This window comes from Hemitrygon akajei, chromosome 20 (assembly GCF_048418815.1).
Source record: "Hemitrygon akajei chromosome 20, sHemAka1.3, whole genome shotgun sequence".
In the NCBI taxonomy this organism is placed as follows: Eukaryota; Metazoa; Chordata; class Chondrichthyes; order Myliobatiformes; family Dasyatidae; genus Hemitrygon; species Hemitrygon akajei.
The window spans coordinates 51133805-51158971 of NC_133143.1; the positions used below are offsets into that span (position 1 = coordinate 51133805).

The 25167-nt window shown below is 40.2% G+C and overlaps 1 protein-coding gene across 5 annotated transcripts in view; it reads right to left on the bottom strand.

The window, feature by feature from the left end:
• pign (phosphatidylinositol glycan anchor biosynthesis, class N) overlaps positions 1 to 25167 on the bottom strand; it is a 132866-nt gene that overhangs the window by 93331 nt on the left and 14368 nt on the right. For 4 of the 5 annotated variants that reach the window (XM_073024294.1, XM_073024292.1, XM_073024290.1 and 1 more), the window contains exons 2-6: positions 16684 to 16944; positions 11460 to 11581; positions 10301 to 10399; positions 7935 to 8041; positions 7477 to 7601 (exon numbers count right to left, since the gene is read on the bottom strand). In XM_073024294.1, coding sequence (XP_072880395.1) covers positions 7477 to 7601; positions 7935 to 8041; positions 10301 to 10399; positions 11460 to 11581; positions 16684 to 16904 — 674 coding nt within the window. In that variant the 5' untranslated portion in view covers positions 16905 to 16944. The remainder of the gene's footprint in view (positions 1 to 7476; positions 7602 to 7934; positions 8042 to 10300; positions 10400 to 11459; positions 11582 to 16683; positions 16945 to 25167) is intronic. The other variant, XM_073024291.1, reaches the window with a different exon arrangement.

Below are 25167 nucleotides of genomic sequence, written 5' to 3' on the forward strand. Positions count from 1 at the left end.
CTATCAATTTAAAATAGTTAGATCAGTATCCTTTGTTCAGAAGAACAACTGCTGATCTTATTGAAACATAAAATTCTAAAATGTGTCCACCAGGGAAGGGTCTTGAATGAGGGGACATAGTTACAAGGGGGAAATTGATCAAAACTGTGGTGAGTAGGAATTTCTTTTCATGAATGGTGGTCTACATCCTGAATTTTCTACCCCAGAGGATTGTGAAGATAAGATCACTGGGGGTATTTAAAGAGAAAACAGATATGTTTTTGAAAAGATCAAGGAATTAAGAGTCATGTAAAATGGGCAAAAAAAGAGGAGCTGAGGCTTGGGTCAGTTCACCATGATTTTACTGAAAGCTGGGCAGGTTTGAGGGGCTTTGTGGCTGACTCATGTTTTTTTTTTAAAAAGGAAAGAGAGAAAAAGTGAGTGGAAGAGATAGAGTGGTTTCGGAATGGAATTCCAGAGCTAGGATTTTTGGCAGTCAAAGGCACGGTCATCGGTGGTGGAATGATTGAAATCAGAGTGACAAAAAGACCAAGAGTGCGGAGCATTGAGATTTTGAAGGGGTGTAGAAGATCTGCACTGATATCTTGATACAGATTGAAAAGATAGAGAAACATGCCAATGTTAGTCAGAAAGCACACGGGTATTGGCTGAGCTGGACAAAGAAATCCGGATACTGGCGGCAGAGTTTTGGAGTTTATGGAAGGAAGAATAGGAACATCAACCAAAATTACATTGGAAATGTCAATCTTCAGCAAATGAGCTGAGGCTAGGAGGAGCTGAATGATACTGGGAGGTGGAAGGAGAAAGTAGCGGTGGTAGCTCAGTAATGTATCGGTAATGAAATGCTTCACCGTGCCAGTGATCGGGGTTCAATTCTCACCACTGCCTGTAAGACATGTGTACCTACTCATATTTGTATGTGACCGCATGGGTTTCCCCTGAGTGCTCCAGCTCCCCCCTCCCCACATTCCAAAGACACACAGGTTAGTAAATGTCAGTAAGTTGTGGGCATGTTACGTTGGTTCCAAAAGCACGGCCACACTTGCAGGCTGCCCCCAGCACATTTTATTTGACTGGTCATTGACACATATAATATTTTCAATGTTTCAATGTACTTGTGTCAAATAAAGCTTTAAAGTAGCACAAACATGTGATCCACCTCAAATCGGTTGAAGACAGTCAGGTTAAGTTTCAGATAGATAGCAGCTACACTGAGCTGATAGAGAGGAAAATTTGCAACAGGACCTGACAACAGCCGAATGGAAAAGCAATTGGCTTCTAAAGAAACAAACCTGCTAGCCAAATGTCTTTTGTCAATGTATTCAAATGAATAAAAATCCAGAAAGTACAACAAAAGCTAGCATATCATATAAAAATTCTGAATAGCAATCTGGAATTCTGTAAATTTCAGAACAGTAGTTTTATTGCACAACTTCAAATGCTCAAGTACAGGAACTAGATGATACATGCAGTTTGAAATGGACTTTTCAACTTTAACAATACAAGCTTTGGTTCAGTCAGAATAAAACATCTACTCGATTTTAGACCAGGGGTTCCCAACCTTTTTAGTGTCATGGACCCTTATTATAAACCAAAAGGTCAGTTGACCCCAGGTTGGGAAACCCTGTTTTAGACAATTCAGTAGGAGCATGTAGCCTTGAATAATAATAGAGCAGACACTCAAACAGAGCCAAAAAGAACTAATGAGCACTTGATCCCTCTGTGGCTTTGATGAATATAATGAGGGGAAAGGCAATTTAACCTTCCAGTAAAATCACACCTACTAACACTTTTCCAGTAAATCAGATTCAAGAGATAAAGTGAAACCTATTAATCATAAACATTATATGGACTGGCATGTGGTGTCCTAATTTACAAAATTATGTGCACTATATAAAAAAAATCAGTGGAATTTTGAGCTCTTTAATCAGTATCCCCAGCAATGGAGAAACTCTGCTGTACCAGGTAGACAGAACTGTCAATGCTTTCAAATTACAGGACTAGGGCACTATGCAAAGAGCTCCACATGTCACACATTTCAGGTTACTGATCCATCATTACGAGTAACTTCCCACATCACTTCAACCCACTAATAATACTTGAAATTTGTATCTCAAAATTTTCCTGAAATATTCTATTAAGTACATTATAGCTTTTCCTCCTCTACCGATCAGAATGGCAGTACAGTCGGCCCTCCTTATCCGCGAGTTCCGCATGCGTGAATTCAACCAACCGCGAATCGAGAAAACCCGGACGTGCTCTTCCCGCACTTGCTGTTCGAGCATGTATAGACTTTTTTTCTTGTCATTATTCCCTAAACAATACAGTATATCAACTATTTACATAGCATTTACATTGTATTAGGTATTATAAGTAATCTAGAGATGATTTAAAGTATACAGGAGGATGTGCGTAGCTTATCGTGGATTGGGAGCGAAAATAACCGTAAGTTCTCTTACTAAGTAAGTCGGAACAGGTACATCCGGTATTATTTAGCGTTAGTTAATCAAACGTTTGTCTTAGTATATAGTATATATTTTACCTTTCTATGCATATAAAACACTTAAGAAACGTACATATTTCAATAATTAAACCACTGCGTTGCTTAGTAATAATTGTAGCTTTCATCGGGGCAGGGCCTTTCTCAATTTATCCTTTAAAATTGTTCCGAATGTTGACCGACTATAGCTTAACGCTTTTCCAATGACCGATGGTGTTTCACCTCTTTCCGATTGCTTTATTATTTCCACTTCATTTTCAATTGTGATCGTGATTATTTTTGTGAACAGAAACACTGCGGATTCAGAGCTCCACTGGGTCCTAAAGACCACTGCACTGAGACAGATTAAATAAGGTCCGGGGTTCTGCTGGGTCCTAAAGACCAACGCACTGCGACAGGTTAAATACGGAACTTGAGCATCCGCGTTTTTTGGTATCTGCAAGGGGACCCGGAACCAATCCCTCGCGAATAAGGAGGGCCGACTGTGTTCCAGGTGAATGTGTTGCCAATTTCCGAGTTGCACTTCACCCTCACTGACCTCAGACCTTACATACATAGCGTGACACAGAAGGAGCTACAGTACATTACCACAAACACTAGAAAGAACTTGGATTATTCCGATTTGGATTCCACTCCATCAATGGGAAAGCAGCAACTAAAAATTAAATGTGCTCAGAAAAATAAAATGCTTCTCCAAGACCATCTCTTCAGCAAATGCCAATGTTCACCGGTGTTATAGTTACTTTCAAATTCCAAAGTTGTATTTCATTTCGAATGAGGAAGTAGAAAGGAAAAGGATGAAAATCCTGCGTACTAGTGAAATATCCACAAATAAGACGCTCAGAAGTGGTAACAATGATAGCACAAAAGGCAGCATTGAAGTAATCTGCAAGGATACTGCCAGAGCTGGAGCCAAGTGTGAGGAGAGATCAGCTAAGCTGGGGAAGCTTTCTTTGGAACCCAGAAACAACAAGGAGTAATGTGGAACTTGGTAAATGAAAACTCACTATATTTAAATAAAAAACAATAAGAGTCAGAAACTACAAAAATATTCTCTGAGATACAGGAATTGGGGTTAACGGCAGAGGATACACTTCATTCTGTATCATAAATTTTCACAACTCTATGAAGATCAGGTTTGCTCATTAGTTGGAATGATGGACTGGCATCAAAGCAGCTTTCTCACAACAGCATCACTGATCTGCTCTCAGAAACACTGGGAAGGTAACTGCATTTCCATCATTTAACATCTACTGGAAACATGGAAATACATTTTTTCCACAATGACAGATAAAGGTAAAAACATCCCTTGATGCTTATTATAAGGAAACCCTTCAGCATTTTGCTCTGCAATTTATACCCATAAAGAACGGGCAAAATCATCACGGAAATACAAATGAAAAGCTCAACACCATGCATTGGCTGATCGGGAAAGTTAAATCGCATGAAATCCAGGAGAGCTGTTTGATTGAAAAGGGTGACAGTGGAAGGTCGTTTCTTGGTGGTGAGCCTCCGTGGTCACTGCTAGGTCACAAAATATGTGGGAACTTGGACACTGAAGAATGTTATCAAGAATTACCAGGGGATAATCATCAGCTTTGTAAGTGGGCCAAAGGGTTTAATTTGAAGAAGTGCAAAGTGTTACATTTTAAGAAGTCAAATCCACGTAGGGCTTTCATAGCGAATGGTAGGGCTCTGAGGAGTAACACAGAGGAACCTTACAGTGCATGACTCCCTGAAAATGGACTCACAGGTAGAGAAGATGGCAAAGAAGACTTTTGAGATGCTGGTCTTCATAAGTCAGGTCATTGAGTAGAAAGGTGAAGTTCAGTTGTACAGGACATTGGTGAGGCTGCAATTGGGAGTCTTGAGTCACCCTGCTATAGAAAATATGCTTTTAAACTAGAAAGAGAGCAGAAAAGATTTGAAAGGATGTTGCCAGGATTTGAGGAATAGAGATAAAGGGAAAGATCTGACATTTTAAGCCTTTATTCCTTGGACTGCAAAAGACTGAAATATTACAGTATAAAATCATGTGGGGCATAGATAAGAGTCAATGCACTCAGTTGTTTTCCCATGCTAAGGGAATCAAGGACAGAGGACGTGATTTTAAGGAAAGGAGAAAACATTTAATAGGAACTTGAGGGGCAACCTTCTGATTTTACACTAAGAGCGGTTAAAGCAAGTGTAACACCAACTTTTAAAAGACATTTGGACAGGAACACTGATTGGATAGGTTTAGAAGGTTATTGGCCAAATGTCGGCAAATGGGACTAGCACGGATGGAGCATCTTGGTCAGCAAGGACCAGTTGGGCTGAAGGGTTTGCTTCCATGTTAAATAACTCCATGATCATTCTATAAAGTAATATTAGAGTTAACACCATAAAACATGAGCAGAATTAGGTCGTTCAGCCCATCGAGTCTGCTCCGCCATTCCATCATGGCTGCTCCCAGATCCCACTCAACCCCAGACTCCTGCCTTCTTGCCTTAACCTTTGGTGCCCTGACCGATCAGGAAACTATCAATTTTCATTTTAAATATCCCCACAGTCTAGGCCTCCACAACTCACTTTTTTTTTTAAAACTATACAGTATTTCTGTTTTGACACGTTTTTTAAAAAATATTCAATATACGATTACCATAATTGATTTACTTATTTATTATTCTTATAGTTATTAATATTTTATTTTTTATTATTATTATTTCTCTTCTGGATTAGGTATTGCATTGAACTGCTACAGCTAAGTTAACAAATTTCATGTCACATGCCAGTGATAATAAACCTGATTCTGATTTTGAACTGTCTGTGGCAGAGCATTCCACAGATTACCCTGACTGAAAAAAAGTCCTCCTTATCTCTGTTCTAAATGGTCGACCCTCAGTTTTGAGGCTGTGTCCTCTAGTTCTGGACACCCCCACAACGGGAAACATCCTCTCCATATCCACCCTGTCTATTCCTTTCAACATTTGGTAGGGTTCAATGAGATCCTCCCACACTCTTCTAAATTCCAGTGAGTACAGGCTCAAAGCTGCCAAACAATCCTCGTATGTTAACCCCTTCATTCCTGGAATCATCCTCGTGAACCTCTTCTGGACTCTCTCCAATGACAACACATCCTTTCTAAGATATGGGGCCCAAAACTGTTGACAATATTCCAAGTGTGGCCTGACTAGTGTCTTATAAAACCTCAGCATTATCTCCTTGCTGTTATATTCTATTCCTCTTGAAAGGAAGGCAACAGTAACTCAAATAAACATGCATTATAGCAGTGGTGTGCAGAAGAGCATCTCTGGATGCAAAAGACGTCGAACATTGAAGTGACTGGGCTGCATCAGTGGAAGACCACACCAAGTTCCACTCCTGCAAGTAATAATATGCCACTGAGTTAACAGTCCATCACAGTGGTGACAAACATTTTTGAGAACACGTGCCCAAATTGGTGATAATCTTCTATAAATTCTCTCCTGTTTTGAGCAGAGACGATCATTGATTAATGAATTAGCAACAATAATTATGGACTTTAATGAAAAGGGATGAGTCCTGTTGCTTATTTACGTACATTCATTATTTTGTTAATAATAAAAGAATAACGGGGATAAATTGAAATAAATGAAACATTTTTTTTTAAATGTTCAAAAATTAATATTAATCTTTAAAAACAATTAATTACATCATTTCTAAATAGAGTTGTTATTGTAACTATTTACTATCCAAATACTGAAGTGTACACTAGGTCTGGGAGTTCTTCAAAACTTATCATCCAGTGCCAAGTGTTCTCGCAACCAGCTAGCTAGTGGCAAGGAAGTATGAGCCTTTTCCTGTGAAAACAACGCACTACCCTCAGGGTGTAAAATCTCATATGCTGATTCACTTGGCAGTGAAGATGATCATTCTGTATGCTTTTACTATTGGTGAAGCTTAAGTATTTGAAGGGTGGCACTGCATGCCATGTTTCAACAAAATTTTTTGCACATGCCTTCATGAGAACATGAGCTATGGCTTTACCAGCAATAGAAACAGGCAGACAGCACCTAGTGCTCATCATCTTATCAAAGGTGCTGAGCCAAGTTGATAGGCTGTGACAAAATCCAAGATCTGTCCACTCACTAACGATAACATTCAACTAATAGCTTTACATCATTGGAAAGTCAAGACCAATAGGTTTTTCCCAAAATTTTTCTGTGCCATGTGACATATCGGATGACAACCTTGACGTTTATGTAGCCCTTTTGTTTGGTTTTTTTACGAAGCCAAGTTGCTAGCTTGATGCTCAACCCAGCACGGATGGAAAGCGTGGAAGCAGCCAGCTGGATTCGAAACCGGGACCACTCGCCTTGAAGTCTGGTGCAGATACCACTACATCACAGTCAGCTATATATTCACGATCGCTGCTCTGCATTTTATTGCAGGCAGATTGTATTGTACTTATTATGAAGACTAGATTTTTTTTGAGGAGACATAATAAATGGGGTATATATCACGGATCTGTTGCACAGTGGAAATTTCTTCCTATTTGCGGATAGAACAGCCATAAAAACAAAATGACAGTGCATGTCTGCATTGAGTTGCTACCAGATGATTGGCTGATTAGGTAATTGCATTAACCAGGTGTACAGGGGTACCTAATAAAATGGCCACTGAGAGTATTTTGTGTAATGATATATTTTGTAAATATATATATATATAGAGCAAAACACCCATACTCTGCTCTGAACATCAAATCATTAACCATATTACCATGGCAAATAATACTTATCCTTGCAATAGCTTCCAGCAATTGTTATGTTATTAATTTTCAGCTCAGTTTTATACTCCCTGTTTGGTACATTTTGTACAATTTTTGAGGTATAACAAAATATTTGCAGCCTTTCAAGCAAGGAACAATACATGAATCTAACAAGATGAGGAAGCTGAAAAAATAAAAGGCTAGAAATGGAAGCAAGCAATTTCATTTAAAAAAGATTGATAATTACCTTGATTTTGGCCTATGAGCATGTCCATTTGTGTCCAGGCCAAGTAAGTGCAAGAAATAAACAACCTGATCTGCTTTCATTTTGTTTGAAAGTGTTTCATTACTCTTGGCATATTGAAAGAAGTTCTGTTGCAGGAAAAAATAGAAAAATTTGTGACAAATGTTAGCGTACACAATTCATCAAGTAATATTTCTTTTATTGTGGTCCCAAAGCATGCCTAAACCTAGCCCCAGCTTCAGAGAAATGCCCAACACCAAGGCCAATTTATATCATTTTTACAACTTGTGGGACCAAAATCCCAAAATCACTATTAAAAAAATATGCTGTCACTTCATCCTGAAAATTAGATGCAGAAGAGATCAGAAATAGTAACTTATTAAGAGGATAATAAATATTTCCTGGGAAATCCTCAGGAGCTCCACACTTGTTGATGTGTCTGGCCAGAACATTGTACATACCTTCATTTCATTAAATACCCAAGTGTCTAGTCTTGATGCATCTTCAGCAGCAAAATCCTCTTTTTCAGCTGGGTACATGTGAGTATAAATATGGTCACCACTGGCACCTATATCACAAGAAAATGAAGTCTTCATTTCAGTGAAATAAAAATAACTTAGCACCTGGACATTGGACACACAGAATACATCATGAATCACAAATTTTATGAGTCAAACACTGGTATTTCAATATTCTGGCAGATTTTTCCTTTGAGGTTGTAAATATAAGTGAATCTTATTTGCAACATCATGGTGAATGTTAACAGGATGCTTGCTTAGGCACCAGTAAAGCAACAAGGGGCCATTAAAATAAGTTTCACTCATTTCCACTGATTACATACACTATTTTATTTCCACACATTTGCAGATTTTACAGAATTGTGAATTATTAGAAAATCTATCTCCTTATGTAATTTGAGATGGTGGTGGGGGGAATAGGGGAAATTAAGACAGCACACTCTGAAACTGGCTCTTAATTTCTATATTAAAATATAGTCCAGAACTCTAGAAATGCACGTGTATTAAACCTGTGTGAACATTACATGGTGCAGGCAATGCATTGACACATGATTCACTCCCTCTCTGAACCTTATTTTCAACTGACAAAGCAAGAAAGATGTACAGTTTGGAACTGATAATAGGGAGCACAAACTCTTATTACCGAGAGAGCAATATTCATACCATATTTCCAGAGATATCAGTTTTCTGCAGGAGTTAATTCATCCAAAGGTATAGTGGTCATTTACTATAATGGAACAAGGTTTAAAGTTTGAAAGACTTCAGTTACATAGGGTAGGTGGATAAAAACAAATTATTCTCCTTAAAATAAATGAAGCTTTAAACAAAAATTAAATAGAGCTGTTCAAAATTATGGAAAAGTTTTGACTGAATAACAAGCAATAATGCTTTCCAGTAACAGAATTGCTGGTACTAACAGACATGTAAGAAAGGGAACTGGCTAAACAAACAACTGTGGTATGATTTCCAGCATCCGCAGATTTTCTCTTGATTGTGAAAATTCACACATCATGTTTTTGAGATCTGAAAGGCACTACTACTACAGAGGGGAGGTGCAACTTGTTTCAATAACTTTCAAGAAGGACTTGTATAAATAGAGGAAATAGAGGAAGATGTACTAGGGTTAGGGTTAGGGTTAGGGTTAGGGGCTGAATAATCAGACCAATCTGATAATACTTTCAATGAGCCAGTATGGAGTGTTGTGCTGTAGCATTCTACTTCACAATATAAGAAGAAAGTTTGCTAAAATTATACTATATTGATAACCAGCTTTCTCAACAGAGACATAAACTGAAGCATAAACAGCTTCTTGTCATTGTCCCACCCTTCAATATGATCATGGCAGAAGCTATGCTTTATCCATTTTCCAGTTACTTGTCAATCCCCACAGCTCTCCAATTCCTTTAATTTTTGTCCAGTCCTTATCCTGAGACTATGTCCCCATTTCTTGAACAACAGTGAAAGGAAACAGCTTGTGAGCATCCACCCTATCAGTCTCTATCAGAATGCTGGATACTGCTTTTCCTACCACAACTCCATTCTTCTCCCAACAACTATCTGAAAACATGACTGCTCTCAGACTTTCCGTATTCAATCCCAAGATCAGCTTCCAAACACTTTTTGATCCTCTACTTGGGACCGTCTCCATCTACTCACCCCTTTAAGGTCACCTACCTTTGTCTTAGTTTATCTGTGGTGAAACCTTCATCTACATTTTCATTACTTCCAGACAACTAGTCAAGATTCCTTCCATTTCCCATCCTCGATAAAGAAAAACTCCACCGTCATATCACACTACACACCTATTCATCCATCACACTGTGCCAATTCCCAAACAACACCTTGATTTTTAACATTTTCTTCTTGGTTTTCTTATCTCTCCACAGATTAACTCATCCATTTCTCTGAAAGCCCCTTCTGCTCCACAAACATTCTGGAACTCTTCCAATTCTGAACTCGTGAATGTTCTTGAATGTAATCACGCCACATTTGGCAAAGGAGCCTTCAGCGGCCAGGGCATGAAACTTTGGAATAAAAAATGAAAATACTGGAAACACTCAGCAGGTCATGCTGAGAAACCAATATGAAATGTTTACTTGGTTTTGCTTTCCACAGATGCTCCCTGATCTGCAAAGTGTTGTCATTATTTTCTGCTATTATTTCAGAACACTAACATCCAAAGTATTTTTTAAAAATTGACTAAACTCTTGAATTGGATCCCAAAACCTCCCACCTCTCCTCTTTCCCTGTAACTTACCTGCTTAAAAGGAAATTTTTTTTTTTTACAGTTTGCATTGAGGTTTACCTACCTTTTGCAAACATTGGTAAAATGTCAGGGCTTCCCCAGCACCAGGTGTATCTGCTCTCATTAAAAACAGAATCAAATTCAACTGGGTTCTCTTTCCAACCTGTAGGAATTTTAAAAAAGTGTTTGCAAAAAGCCATATTTGATTAAAAGCTAAATATAGCAAAATAACTTCTATTAATCCAGCAGGTCTAAGCAGTAAATCTTCTAAATGCTCAGCTGAAGATCTTTGATCCAAGACGCTTGCTTTTTCCTTCTCATTCAGAGATTTTCCAACATGTACTGATTTTGCTTCCGAAATTCACGGTTTAGATATCAACTCTTTCTGAATTGCAGCCATAATGAAAAGCTAGCAATCTTACATATTATTTATTTTTGGTTATGCTTAACTATTTGTTTCAAAAATGTTTGTTTATGTACTTATTCATTGAGATACAACATGGAGTAGGCCCTTCTGGACCTTCGAGCTATGCCACCCATCAATCCGCCAATTTCATCCTAGCCTACTCATGGGACAATTTACAATACTAATTAACTTATGAACCAGTACGTCTTTGGACTGTGGGAGGAAGCTGAAGCACCTAGAGGAAACCCACGTGGTCACTCAGAAAACATACAAACTCCTTACAGGCAGCATCGGGAATTGAACTCCGGTTGCCTGTACTGTGAAGCGTTGTGCTAACCACTACGCTATCGTGCCGAACTTGTGCTTTAATAAAGTATTATAAACAATGTCACCTGCATCAGCACTAAATTTACTGACAAAATAATACTAACCTATATTTGTGGGTAAAAAGAAATAAAAACTGTACCCAGGTTGAAATAAAAAAAAATTAAATAATGATTACTTTCCTGCAAAACAAATTAAAGGTCATTGAAATAAACTGCATGGAATTTTATTAAAACAAAAAGCAAAATGTGTGGTTCTGTCACAAATTTGGGCAATGAATATTAAACTGCACAGTGAAATGCTAAGTAAACTTTAATTTGCCATCTAACAAAACAAGTGGACAGAAATCTCTCCCTGGTGTTAAGCAGTAACAGGAGATAATCATTTGTAGGAGAAAATATTGTTTTTTTAAATTTTTTATACATACTCATTTCTTTCTTATAGCACACAATTTAATTCAGTAAAATATAAAAACTAATTAAGTACTGCATACCTTTAGCAACAGCACTGACATCTTCATAAAACCCTGCAATCAAAGCCACATGACCAGGCCTGGATTCAGTGGGAACCCGTGTGTGAGACACACCCCAACTTCCTCTCTCCTTGATCACATCCCTGAATGCAGAATACAATATGCTTTTAATATTGTAGTAATGCTTTTAATGTTGACAATGAAAATAAAAATCTAACAGAACTTTATTGCTCCTGAATTTGAGTAGATTACATACCAATTTGTTACTGAACTATGTCCTTGTGACACAGAAGGAACCATTCAGGAACCATTAAATCTATACCAGCTCTCAGAGCCATCCCATCGATCATATGCACCCGATTATTTTCCTGAAAGCTATTCTCCCTCAAGTGCTCATTAACTACACCCCAATTCTCCTATCCCCAGCTTAAGCTCAGGGTAATTTTCAACCACCTTTGGGACATGGTGGTGGGGAGCTATTGGAACAGCTGGAGGTGGGGAGGTTTGGGGGAAACACAGGGTTGAACATTAACAGTCCATGCAGAGAGCAACTGGATGTCAGAATGGAGCACGGGCTGCTGAAGCTGAGAGGCAGCAGCACTACCTGCTGCGCCACCATACTACCACAGTACAAGCTTTCCCTCCTCCTCCCCTAATTATAAAGGCTTTGGAACTAGAGTCAAAACACAATTTCTGAACCTGGTCATGAAGAAAAATTAATTAATTCAAACTAATTATAACAAACTTCTGGGAATTGACAGGCAAGTGATGAGCACTGCTTTTAGCAGAATTTAAGCAGACCTATTTTTTTTTAATGGATTAATAAAGCAAACACTTGTGCCAAGGGAGAAAAAGTGTTTTGGACATGTTTTGAATGGCTGGTCTCCACTGCAGAATGAGCAGATCATCAAGGCTGTCCTTTTTGAATTGTACTGAGAGAGCACCACATTCTCAGAGGTGTAGACATACCCAGAAGGTACTAATCAAATCTCCATCTGCTTGCTGTGCTGAACTGAAAAAAAATGGAACGACAGGCTTCAGGCAAAATTAATCCTTCAGTCATCACCTGTCATTTATCATACCTGCTATTTGTTGAGTCTTAATGTGATTTTACGGAGAGAATATCAAAGTCCCAATATGTGCATAATCTGATGATATTTTTCAAGACATAAAAATATAAGCAAATTGGTATCTTCATCAGCAGAAAAAGATTAGGTGCTTTTCTCCATTATGCTTAACTACTGCAATATTCCACCCCAAACCACCCATCTTTGTATCATCAGTGGGGACGGGAGAGGTTCCCGAGGATTGGAGGGTTGCGAATGTCGTTCCTTTATTCAAGAAAGGGAGTAGAGATAGCCCAGGAAACTATAGACCAGTGAGTCTTACCTCAATGGTTGGTAAGTTGATGGAGAAGATCCTGAGAGGCAGGATTTATGAACATTTGGAGAGGTATAATACGATTAGGAGTAGTCAGCATGGCTTTGACAAGGGCAGGTCGTGCCTTACGAGCCTGATTGAATTTTTTGAGGATGTGACTAAACATTGATGAAGGTAGAGCAGTAGACGTAGTGTATATGGATTTCAGCAAGGCATTTGATTGGTACCCCCATGCAAGGCTTATTGAGAAAGTAAGGAGGCATGGGATCCAAGGGGACATTGCTTTGTGGATCCAGAACTGGCTTGCCCACAGAGGGCAAAGAGTGATTGTAGATGGGTCATATTCTGCACGGAGGTCAGTCACCAGTGGAGCACCTCAGGGATTTGTTCTGGGACCCCTACTCTTTGTGATTTTTATAAATGACTTGGATGAGGAAGTGGAGGGATGGGTTAGTAAGTTTGCTGATGACACAAAGGTTAGAGGTGTTGTGGATAGTGTAGAGGGCTGTCAGAGGTTACAGCGAAACATTGATAGGATGCAAAACTGGGCTGAGAAGTGGCAGATGGAGTTCAACCCAGTAAAGTGTGAAGTGGTTCATTTTGATAGGTCAAATATGATGCCAGAATACAGTATTAATCGTAAGACTCTTGACAGTGTGCAGGATCAGAGGGATCTTGCGGTCTGAGTCCATAGGATGCTCAAAGCAGCTGCGCAGGTTGACTCTGTGGTTAAGAAGGCATATTGGCCTTCATCAATCGTGGAATTGAATTTAGGAGGCGAGAGGTAATGTTGTAACTATATAGGACCCTGGTCAGACCCCACTTGGAGTACTATGCTCAGTTCAGGTCACCTCACTACAGGAACGATGTGGAAGCCATAGAAAGGGTGCAAAGGAGATTTACAAGGATGTTGCCTGGATTGGGGAGCATGCCTTATGAGAATAGGTTGAGTGAACTTGGCCTTTTCTCCTTGGAGTGAGGGAAGATGAGAGGTGACCTGATAGAGGTGCACAAGATGATAAGAGGCATTGATCGTGTGGATAGTCAGAGGCTTTTTCCCAGGGCTGAAATGGCTGCCACAAGAGGACACAGGTTTAAGGTGCTGGGGAGTAGGTACAGAGGAGATGTCAGGAGTAAGTTTTTTACTCAGAGAGTGGTGAGTGCGTGGAATGGGCTGCCGGCAACGGTGGTGGAGGCGGATACAATACGGTCTTTTAACAGGCTTTTAGATAGGTACATAGAGCTTAGTAAAATAGAGGGCTATAGGTAAGCCTAGTAATTTTTAACGTAGGGACGTGTTCGACACAACTTTGTGGGCCAAAGGGCCTGTATTGTGTGTATTATAACACACAAAAAATTGTACTTCTCTTCAAAACTGAGTACACCATTTAAACAATCACAGTCTAGGTTTTAAAAAAGCATCTGAACCTCTGGGGTAATGCCTTCTATAAAAGCTATTTGGAGTCAGGTGTTTCAATCAATGAGATGAGATAGGAGGTGTGAGTTGCAGAGGTGCCCTGCCCTGTAAAAAAGACAAACAAAGCCAGGTTACTGACAGAGCCCGCACTTCTCAAGAAAGAAATGTTTATGTGCACTGTGCCTTGATCAAAATAACTTTCAGAGGACCTTAGGAGAATTGTAGAGATGCATGAAGCTGGAAAAGGCTATAAAAGCATTTCTAAAGATCTGAGTGTTCATCAGTCCACAGTAAGAGAAATTGTCTACAAATGGAGGAATTTCAGTACAGTTGCTACTCTCCCTAGGAGCGGATGTCCTGCAAAGATCACAACGTGCAATGCTGGATGTGAAAGAGAAGCCAAGGGTAACAGCATAAGGCCTGCAGAAATCTTTAGGACTTGCTAGTTCATGTGTCCACTGTAAGAAAAACACTGAACAAGAATAGTGTTCATGGAAGGACACCACTGCTCTCCAAATAAAGCATTGCTGCAAGTTTGCAAAAGACCACCTGGATGTTCCACAGCTCTTCTGGGACAATGTTCTGTGGACAGATGAGACAAAAGTTGAATGTTTTGTCAGAATTGCACACTGTCTGGACGAAAACAGGCACTGCACACCAATACCAAAATCTCATTCCAACTGTGAAGAATGGTACAAGAAGCATCATGATTTTGGGCTAGCTTTGCTGCCTCAGGGCCTGGACAGCTTGCATTTGTTGAGGGAACAATAAATTAAAAATTGTATCAAGATAATTTATAGGAAAATGTGAGGGTAGCCATCCGTCACCTGAAGATTATTAGAAGCTGGATGATCAGCAAGGCAATGATCCGAAACACAAGAGTAAATCAACAATAGAAAGGTTTAAAAAGAAGAAAATTTATGTTTTGGAATGGCCAAGTCAGGGTCCAGACCTTAACCCATTGAAATGCTGTGGCATGACTGAAGAGGAGTGTCTCAGAGAATCCCAGAAATATTGATGAACTGTTTTGTATGGAGCAATGATCTAAAATTCCTCCTCCCCATTGTGCAAGTCTGATCAGCAGCTACAGGAAAAGTTTGGTGGAGGTTGTTGCTGCAAAAGGAGGTTTTACTAGTTATTAAATACAAGGTTTCACATACTTTTCCAAGCCTGGACTGTAAATGATTCAATAATGTGTTCAATAAAGACATGTAATGTACCATTGTTCATGTGTTATTAGTTTAGGCAGATTCTGTTTGTCTATTATTGTGACTTAGATGACGATCAGACCACATTTTTTGAATAATTAATGCAGAAAACCAGGTAATAGCAAGGTTCACAAACTTTTTCTTGCAACTGTATATAATTATCTACCTATCTATTTATTGAGATACAGTGTAGGATGGATCCTTCTGGCCCTTTGAGCCATGCCACCTAGCAACCCCCCCCCCCCCCAATTTAATCCTAGCCTTATCAAGGGACGGTTTACAATGACCAATTAACATACAAACCAGTATGTCTTTGGACCATGGGAGGAAACCGGAGCACTTGGAGGAATCCAGGGAGAACACAGAAACTCCTTCCGGGCAGTGACAGGAATTGAACACGTGTCGCCTGTACTGTAGAGTGTTGCACTAACCACTACATGACCATGCTGCCCATTTATCTTAAAATAGATAGTGATAGACTATTTTTATAGATTTTTACAGTTTATTAATTTTCCCCACTTTTAACAACGTTTGAATTTTGTGTCCTGGTGTTGTCCAAGTATTTGTACCTCATTTTTAAAAAAAAATTATCTATCTATTTATTTGGATACAGCACAGAATAGGCCCTTTTGATCAGCCAGCAAACTGAATTTTCAATATTTCTTTTTGAAGCTTTGCCAGTAACTACTTAGTTTTTCAAATACGAAACACTGGAGATGACATAAATGAGCACCACAAGGACCACCACTAGGGAGAAAATAGCAATTTTCTGGCATATACTGTACCAAGGCAATGATGCTCACAATGAACAGCAAATCAAAAATAGCCTATAAAATGCTAGCAAGTCTACAGTGCAGATCTTCCCTTTTCAAATGTCAGTTCAAAGGGATTCCTCATTTCAGGCAACTACAAAGTCATCAAGCTCACAGAGCTCCTCATCATGTCACAGAAGTCAGATCCACAGCAAACCAGGAAGGCAAAAGGATGCCAAATGGAAACTTTATAAGGGATGGATTGTACACAAATAATATGCTGTCAAATATATATATTCTATTCATCTGAACTACTCAATCATTGGTAAGCTCTACATTATAGGCAAGTTTCTCTTGCATTCCCTATGCATAATTCAATTAATGTCATATATTATGGTGGCAATTTTCATTCTACAAAACATGTAAAAATCATATTCTCTACAGTCTAACTTAAGATCTGTGTTTTCTTTTATCTTCACGACTCATACCGGAGGAATGGTGAACGCGTCTGGTCATTCACATCCAGTTCAAAAAATGTATCCGCCCGCAATCCATCAGCAACAAAGAGGACAAGGCGCTTTGCTGGTGGAGAATGTGGCACTCGATGTGGGGTAGTTCCGTGGACCAGTGGTGAGGTAAAATAGATGTCAAAAATGGAGGCAAAGAAAACAAGATGCACAAGAAAGCCGATCAGGAAAAAAGCCAGCATCTCTTCAGGTGTAAAACCACACACTTCATTCACAGCGAAACTGAAAAACAAAAGGGAAGTATTTCACAAGAAAGTTTGAACACAGTAACACTATATATGGATTTATTTGTATTTTTTTATAATGCATGCTTAAGCATTAAGAGATATAAAATAGAAATAATCACTTCATTGTTCTTTTTAAGATAAAAGTACGTTACATAAGTAGAATGATATTTATTCTATACTCCTGCCAAATGAGAGCAAATGGGACCAGCTTAGATCAGCATCTCGGCCAGCACTGACCATTTGGGCTGAAGGGTATGTTTACATACTGTATGATGCTATAACTCTACGACTTTGAAAGTAATGGCTTTCAAAGCTGCAGAAAGATGTAAACTCCACCAGCTCCATCATGATGCCTCCCCAACACTGAAGACACTTTTAAAAGGCAATGCCTGAAGAAGGTGGCGTTCATCATTAAGGAGCCCCAACACCCAGGATATCCCCTCTTCTTATTACTACCATTCAGGAGCAGGTTGAGGAGCTTCAAAAACACTCACTCAACATTTCAGGAACAGCTTCTTCCACTCCGCATCAGATTTCTGAATGAAAAAAAAACAAACTCGCAAAATAACAAATTTCACCCACAACATATGCCAATGATATTAAAACTGATACTGATTCCAACTGTGGTTTTATAACTTGTGTGTAATTTTAAAGTCATAACAACCACAGAAAGTAAATGAGAAAGAAGAAACAATTTAGTTCATCAAGTTAAGCCTAAACCACCACCCAATTCTTACTATGTATCTTTGCAGCTCTTACGACACCAAATTGTAAATCAAGCCAAGTCAACTCATCAACCAAGTTCAGCTGGTTATTCAGTAATAACTGAGTGACCTTATCCTTTTGTAGCCCAAGGTTACAGGATCAACTGCAATTCAACTGCTACCGTTTCAGTTAATTTCAACTATCATTCCATAGAGAGATCTGATAGGCATGAAATAATGGTAAACAACCTAGAAATATTTACTTTCAAGATATGTTTCATTTCCTCCAATAAATGGAATGACTTGCCCACTGCCAAGTACTGTAACACGAAGAAGGCTCCAATCTCCTCTTTAGATTTCAGTGCCAACCGATGACATCTGACATGAAGGAGCCTTCCCAAAGTCAGTGTATCCTAATCGGCGTTATAATTAAAAGCAGTAGAACTACTTCTTAGAGTACACAATTCTGCAGTGGCAACAAAAAGACATGAGGGATGAGCGTGGAGAGCGAAACCAAACAAATTTTCAAAAATAGTAATGATGGCCAAACTAAGCCCACATTAAATGACAAGCACAGAGGATAACTAAATGAGGGAAGCAAAGTCTATATGGAAAAAGAGTTTAAGAGAGAAACGAGGACAATAAGCACAATGAAGAGAGCAATGAATTGAGCAAAAGAAGCAAAAGGGAGCAGTTGGCATTATTTTGCATATCACAGTACTGAGGAGACATTGGATTGCATACAATTAGGCACTTGGCCAGGGCCAATTAAAAAAAACCATTTTGTGTGTGTGTTACATACCCCGTAACTGGGTGTCTGACCAGCAGAGAAAGAAGAATCCATTGGAGTCTGGTGGTACCAAACTAAAGGTGTCTATTAGTAAACTACACAATACAATATCAAAAATGCAAATATACATATAAAACAAGTTAGCAGTAATAAACCTCAAAGTGTAGGAATAATAATAATCAATAATAAACAAGCTCTATCGATGTCTAGGGCTAAATAAATTATCATAAGAAAGTATAGAGTTCAGTTCATAAATGCTGAAGTAGTTATGTTTGTGTTGAAATCGATGGAGAGAGAGAGAGAGCGAGCGAGATGTAACAGCAACAGTTGCGGCTGGCAAACCTTTTTGTGGCTTTCTTAATCCGTCGTGTCATTGTGGCCATTCAGTTATGACCCCTCTGGTCTTCAGCTAGACCGTTCTTCTGTGGTGGACTCATCACTCTGGCATGAGTGGACACACACACAAGTCCCCACCGGCCCTGCTGTTAACACTGTGAGCTTTACTGACCGATCTCCTGGTTCAGTCTCCGAAGCCCCCACCTTTCCTGTGGGTTCCCAACATTCAGTCAGTGGCCACTAGTGTGTATGAAGGGTGTCTCTCCAGACCTGTCTTTTATCCCCACTCACAGGGTCTCAGCTATCCATCAACTCTGAATGACTGTGTCCATCAAATCAGGCCACTCCTGCTATCTCCTGAGGAATGTTAACGAGCAAAGTATAGTCCTTGTAGTGGAAGGTAAATAATCCAGGAAGAGTCATAATACAGTAAATCAACAGTCTCTCTCCCCCTCTTATCTGTAGTAAATGTTCTTGCCTGGGCTTTATCTCTCTCTCTCTCTCTCTCTCATGAGCAGCATAGCAACAGCAATAGTTCGTAGTTCTCAGGAGGGGGGTTGGGAATGGTTAACTCTGCACCCCATTGTCCATCAGGTCTGTTCATCACTCATAACATGTATTGCTCCAATCAAAAGACGTTACTTTAAGCGGAGTGGCCAGGTGGGAGCAACCATTGTGTAAGTGGGCCAGTGTTTGGAGTGGGGAGTTGAGTCATTGGTTTATCGAAACTCCGGTGAGGAGAGGTGCAGGACATAATGAAAAACAAATATACCTTTCTTTCTTATTGCACATTTAGAGCAGTGGAGATGCCAAACAGATACTGGAATGGCCCTTGTGCAGAACGTGGGAAGGCAGGAAGACCTTCAGCATCTCTGAAGATGGCACCTGTAAGAAGTACATCCAGCCGCAGCTTCTAACAGACTGGAGCTGGAACTGGATGAACTCCGGATCACTCAGGAGGATGAGGGGTTGATAAACAGGACATACAGGGAGGTAGTTAAACTCAAAGTGCAGGACATAGGTAACTGGATGACCGTCAGGAGGGGGGAAGGGGAGAGGGTGTCAGTGTAGAGCATTCCTGTGGCCGTTCCCCTCCACAACAGGAACACTGTTTTGGATAGCGTTGGGCAGGATGACCGAGCAGAGGAAAGCCGCAACGGTCAGGTCTCTAGCACTGAGTCTGGCTCTGTGGCTCAGAAGGGAAGTGGGAAGAAGAGGCAAGCTGTAGCGATAAGGGATTCAATGGTTAGTAGACCAGAAAGGAGATTCTATGGATGAGAATGAGATTCCTCGATGATATTTTTCTTCCTGGTTGCCAGAATCAGGGACATCTCAGATCAAGTCCGCTGCATTCTACATAGGGAGAGTGAGCAGCCAGAGGTCGTGGCTCACATTGGTACCAATGACATAGGTAGGATGGGTAATGAGGAGCTGCAGGGAGTTAAGTGCTAAGTTACCAGACAGGACCTCTAGGGTTGTGATTTCAAGATTGCTGTCCATACTATGTGCTACGAGGTCAGAAATAAGAAGACCATACAGTTTTACACATGGCTATGGATTTGGTGAAGGAGGAAGGGCCTCAGATTTTTGCATCAGGGAAGGTGGAGCGTGTCCAGAAGGGATGGCTTGTACCTGATCTGGAAGGGGACTGCTATCCAGCAGGAAAGTTTGCTAGTGCTTCACTGGGTGATTTAAACTAGTGATGCTGGGTTGTGAACCACAGCACCAGGACAGATACTGGAGTGGTTGTGGAGGAGGATGTTATTCAAACTACATGCAAATGTCGAGTATGGTGGGACTAATGTTCTGAGCTGCGTACATTTCAGTGCAGGGAATATCGTATGAAAGGTGGTTGAGCTTAGGGCATGGATCAGCACATTGAATTATGATATTGTAGCCATTAGATTTGGTTGCAGTACAATATTCTGGGGCTTTGTTGTTTTAGCTGTGATAGAGCAGATGGACTGAAAGAAGAGAGTGGCATTACTAGATAGGGAAATTGTCACGGCAGTGCTCAGTCAGGACAGACTGGAGAGCTTGTTGAGTGAACGTTATGGGTAGAACTGACAAACAAGAAAGGTATGACCACATTAATGGGATTATATAATAGGCCACCCAACAGCCTGCGGGTTTATAGAGAGACCACAGGCTTTTGCAAGAAACATACCGTTTGTGATGGTACATATTGACTGGTAATACCATACTGTAAAAGGACTAGATGGGAAAAATGTGTTCAGGAAAGCATCCTTCATCAACACGTAGAAGTCTGAACTAGAGAGTGTACCAGTTTCCTATTACGGAATGAGACAGGGCAGGTGACAGAAGTTTGTATAGGGGAACACGGTGCATCTAGAGATCAAAATGTCATTTTTGTAATGATGTTAAAGGATACGTCAGATCTTTAGTTTGAGATTCTAAATTGGAGAAAAGCCAATTTTGATAGTACATAGATCTGGCAAATGTGGATTGGGCCAGGCTATTTTCTGGCAAAAATATATTTGGTAAATGTAATTTTAAGAGTACAGAGTTTGCAAATACTGTATTTCTATCAGAATTAAAGGCAAGGGTAACAGATTTATGGAACCTTGGTTTTCAAGAGATATTGAGGCCCTGGTTAAGAAAAAGGAGAGGCACAGCAGGTAAAGGCAAGCAGGAACAAAGGAGGTATTGAGGAGTATAAGAAATGCAAGAGAACACAAGAAGGAAATCAAGAGGGCTAAAAGAAGACAAGGCAAAGGAGAATCCTAAGGGTTTGTGCAGATATATTAAGAGCAAAAAGATAGCAAGGGACCAAATTGGTTCTCTGGAAGAGCAGAGTAGTAATCTGCTTGGAGCCAATAGAGATGGGGGGAAGATCTTAAATAGATTTTTTTTGCATCTGTATTTATTCAGGAGGTGGTACAGAGTCTATAGAAGTGAGGCAATGCAAATGCAAGGTTATGGACCCTAAACAGATTAGAGAAGGAGGTTTGCTGTCTTGAGACAAATTAAGGTGGATAAGCCCCGAGTGTCCGACAATGTATTCTCTCAGACTGGTAAGGTGTCAGAGGATCAGAGGACAGCTTATGTTCTTCTGTTGTTTAAGAAAGTCTCTAAGGATAAGCCAGGAAATTATAGTCCGGTGAGCCTGACATCAGCAGTGGGAAAGTATTCTAATGGACTGGATATACAAGTATTTAGATAGACAGGGACTGATTAGGGATAGACAACGTAGCTTTGTGTATGGTTAAGTTGTGTTTAACCAATTTTATAGATATTTCCGAGGAAATTACCAGCTAAGTTGATGAAGGCAAGGCAATGGATGTGTCTACATGGCTTAAACAAGACCTTTCCCAAGGTATCGGATGGAAGTTCATAAAAAAGGTTCAGTCGCTTGGAATTCAAGATGAGGTAGTAAATTGGAATAGATGTTGACTTTATGGAAAAATCAGAGCCGTTGTAGATGGTTGCCATCTCTGACTGGAGGCCTGTGACGAATGGTGTATTGGATTGGTTCTGGGTCTGTTGTTGTTTGTCACCTATATCAACAATCTAGATGATAATGTAAGACACCAGAATTGGGGTTTTGTGATCAGCAAGGAAGATTATCAAAGCTTGCAGTGGGCCCTGGACCAGCTGAAAAAAATTGGCTGATAAATGGCAGATGAATTTAATGCAGACAAGTGCAAGGTGTTGCGATTTGGCAGGATCAACCACGATAGGATTTACACAACGAGAATAGGGCACTGAGAAATGTGGTAGAACAGCGGGATCTGGGAAGACAGATCCAGAATTCCTTGAAAGTGGCATCACAGGTAGATGAGTTTGTAAGGAAAGCTTTTAGAACATTGGCATTCATAAATCAATGTTATTTATGAAGCAAGGATCACTCCCTACACGACTCCCTTGTCCATTCGTCCCTCTCCACTGATCTTCCTCCAGGCACTTATCCTTGCAAGCAGAACAAGTGCTGCACCTGCCCCTACACCTCCTCCCTCACTACCATTCAGGGCCCTGAACAATCCTTCCAGGTGAGGCGACATTTCACTTGTGAGTCTGTTGGGGTTGTATACCATGTCCAGTGCTCCCAGTGTAGCCTCCTGTATATCGGTGAGACCTGACATAGATTGGGAGACTGCTTTACCAAGCACCTACGCTCCGTCTGCCAGAAAAAGCAGGATCTCCCAGTGGCCACCTATTTTAACTCCACTTCGCATTGGAGGAATAACACCTTTTATTCCATTCGGGTAGCCTTCAACCTGAACATCGATTTCTCGAACTTCCGGTAATGTACCTCACACCCTGCCCCTCTCCTTCACCATTTCCCATGCCCTTCTCCCTCTCTCATCTTATCTCCTTGCCCACTCACTACCTCCCTCTAATGTTCCTCCCCCTTTTTCTTTCTTCCATGGCCTTCTGACTCTTGCACCAATCAACTTCCCAGCTCTTTACTTCATCCCTCACCCTTCCAGTTTAAATCTACTCCTCAGCTTTTCTCGCCAGTCGTGCCGAAGGGTTGCGGCCCAAAACATCGACTGTTTACTCTTTTTCATAGATGCTGCCTGGCCTGCTGAGTTCCTCCAGCATTTTGTGTGTGTGTGTTGCTTGGATTTCCAGCATCGGCAGATTTTCCCTTGTCTACAGGAGTTGGGGTGTTATGTTGAGATTGTCTAAGGCGTTGGTGAGGCCTAATTTGGAGTATTGTGTCCAGTTTTGGTCACCTACCTACAAGAAAGATATAAATATCATTGAAAGAATGCCTTTGAAACTGTAGAAGGCTGTTGCCAGGAATTGAGGACCTGAATTATAGGGAAAGGTTAAATAGGTTAGACCTTTATACTATGGAACATAGAAGATTGAGGCTGGATTTAATCAAGGAATATGGATGGTGGGGTGGAGATTCGTCTTTACCAAAGGAGGTGTAAAGTGCTCCTTCCCTCCCCTAGCCTGCAGCTCACCCTTGGGAAAGGTTTAGCATCTGCTTCGTGCGCCCCCCCCCCCCCGATCAGGGTCATGAGAAACAATAGGAGCAGGTGGTGGAGCAGCTCTGCATATCACAAGTCCTGTTTATGCGACAACTGATACCAGCCAGACAATTTCTAAAGTGTATTGATAAGGGCTGAGGTCATCCATCTTGTAAAGACACTGCCCAGAGAAGGCGATGGCAAACCACTTCAGCAAAAAATTTGCCAAGAACAATCATAATCATGGAAGGACCATGATCACCTACATCATATAACATGGCACAGAATGAATAAATGATACAAAATTATGAGGGGTATAGACAGGTTAAGTGCAATCAGGCTTTTTGTACTGAGGTTGGATGAAACTACAACTAGAAGTCATGGGTTAAGTGTGAAAGGTGAAATATTTAATGGGCATATGAAGGAGAACATCTCAACTCAAGAGGATAGTGAGAGTGTGGAACAAGTTGCTCATGCAACTTGTGGATGTGAGGTCAATTTCAACATTTAAGAAAAGTTTGGATAGGTACATGTACAGGAGAAGTATGGAGGGTTATTGTCGGGAACAGGTTGATGGGACTAGGCAAAGTTGTGGTTCGGCATGGACTAGATGGGCCAAATGGCCTCTTTCTGTACTGTTGTGTTCCACAACTATGGTTTTTAATTAAAACCATTAAAGACAAGCAGTCATAGTGCATCAGAACACAAGAATCAGAAGTAGGAGGAGAATATTTGGTTCCTCATGCCTTAATTCTCAATTATCAATTTCTGACTTGAATATATTCCATTGCCTTTCTGTACAGCAATATCCATCCCCTGGATGAAAGAAAATCTTCTCAACTTTGTCCTGAATGGCCAACCCCTTACTGAAGTTGTGATATCCTGCTCTAGACACCCCAGCCATTGGTAACATTGAATCTGCATCCTCTATCATATCTCCAAAATAATTTCAGGTATTTCTACAGAACATTAGGAATTCTTCTCAACTTCTTCTCAAACAAGAAATACAACGATCCGAGATTTATACTGGAGAATCTTCGTTGCACTCCGTCTACCCCGTCCTCTCGGACAAAACTACATGCTCAAAATTCACAATATGGTCTCACCAGAACACCATATAATTGGTTCAAGAAGTCTCTGTTATTTTACCTAAACCCTCTTACATTAGCCTTTACAAAGACTGAATGAGAAAATCTTAACTCTGCTTTGAAAGGCTGTTGTGGATTTAAAATAATTTCTCCATTTTTCTCAACAACTTCTATAATCTGCAGAAATCTGCAATTTGATGAAGGATACTAATGTTAGTAAAAAAAAACTTCATTTTCAGAAGTTAAGTATTTCTGTATGTTTTCATATATCTTAAGTTTTGCAAACCCATTTACAAATAGCCTTCTCTGTGTGAAGACAAATGTTGCTACTTGTCCATATGCCTATCCATGACTGAT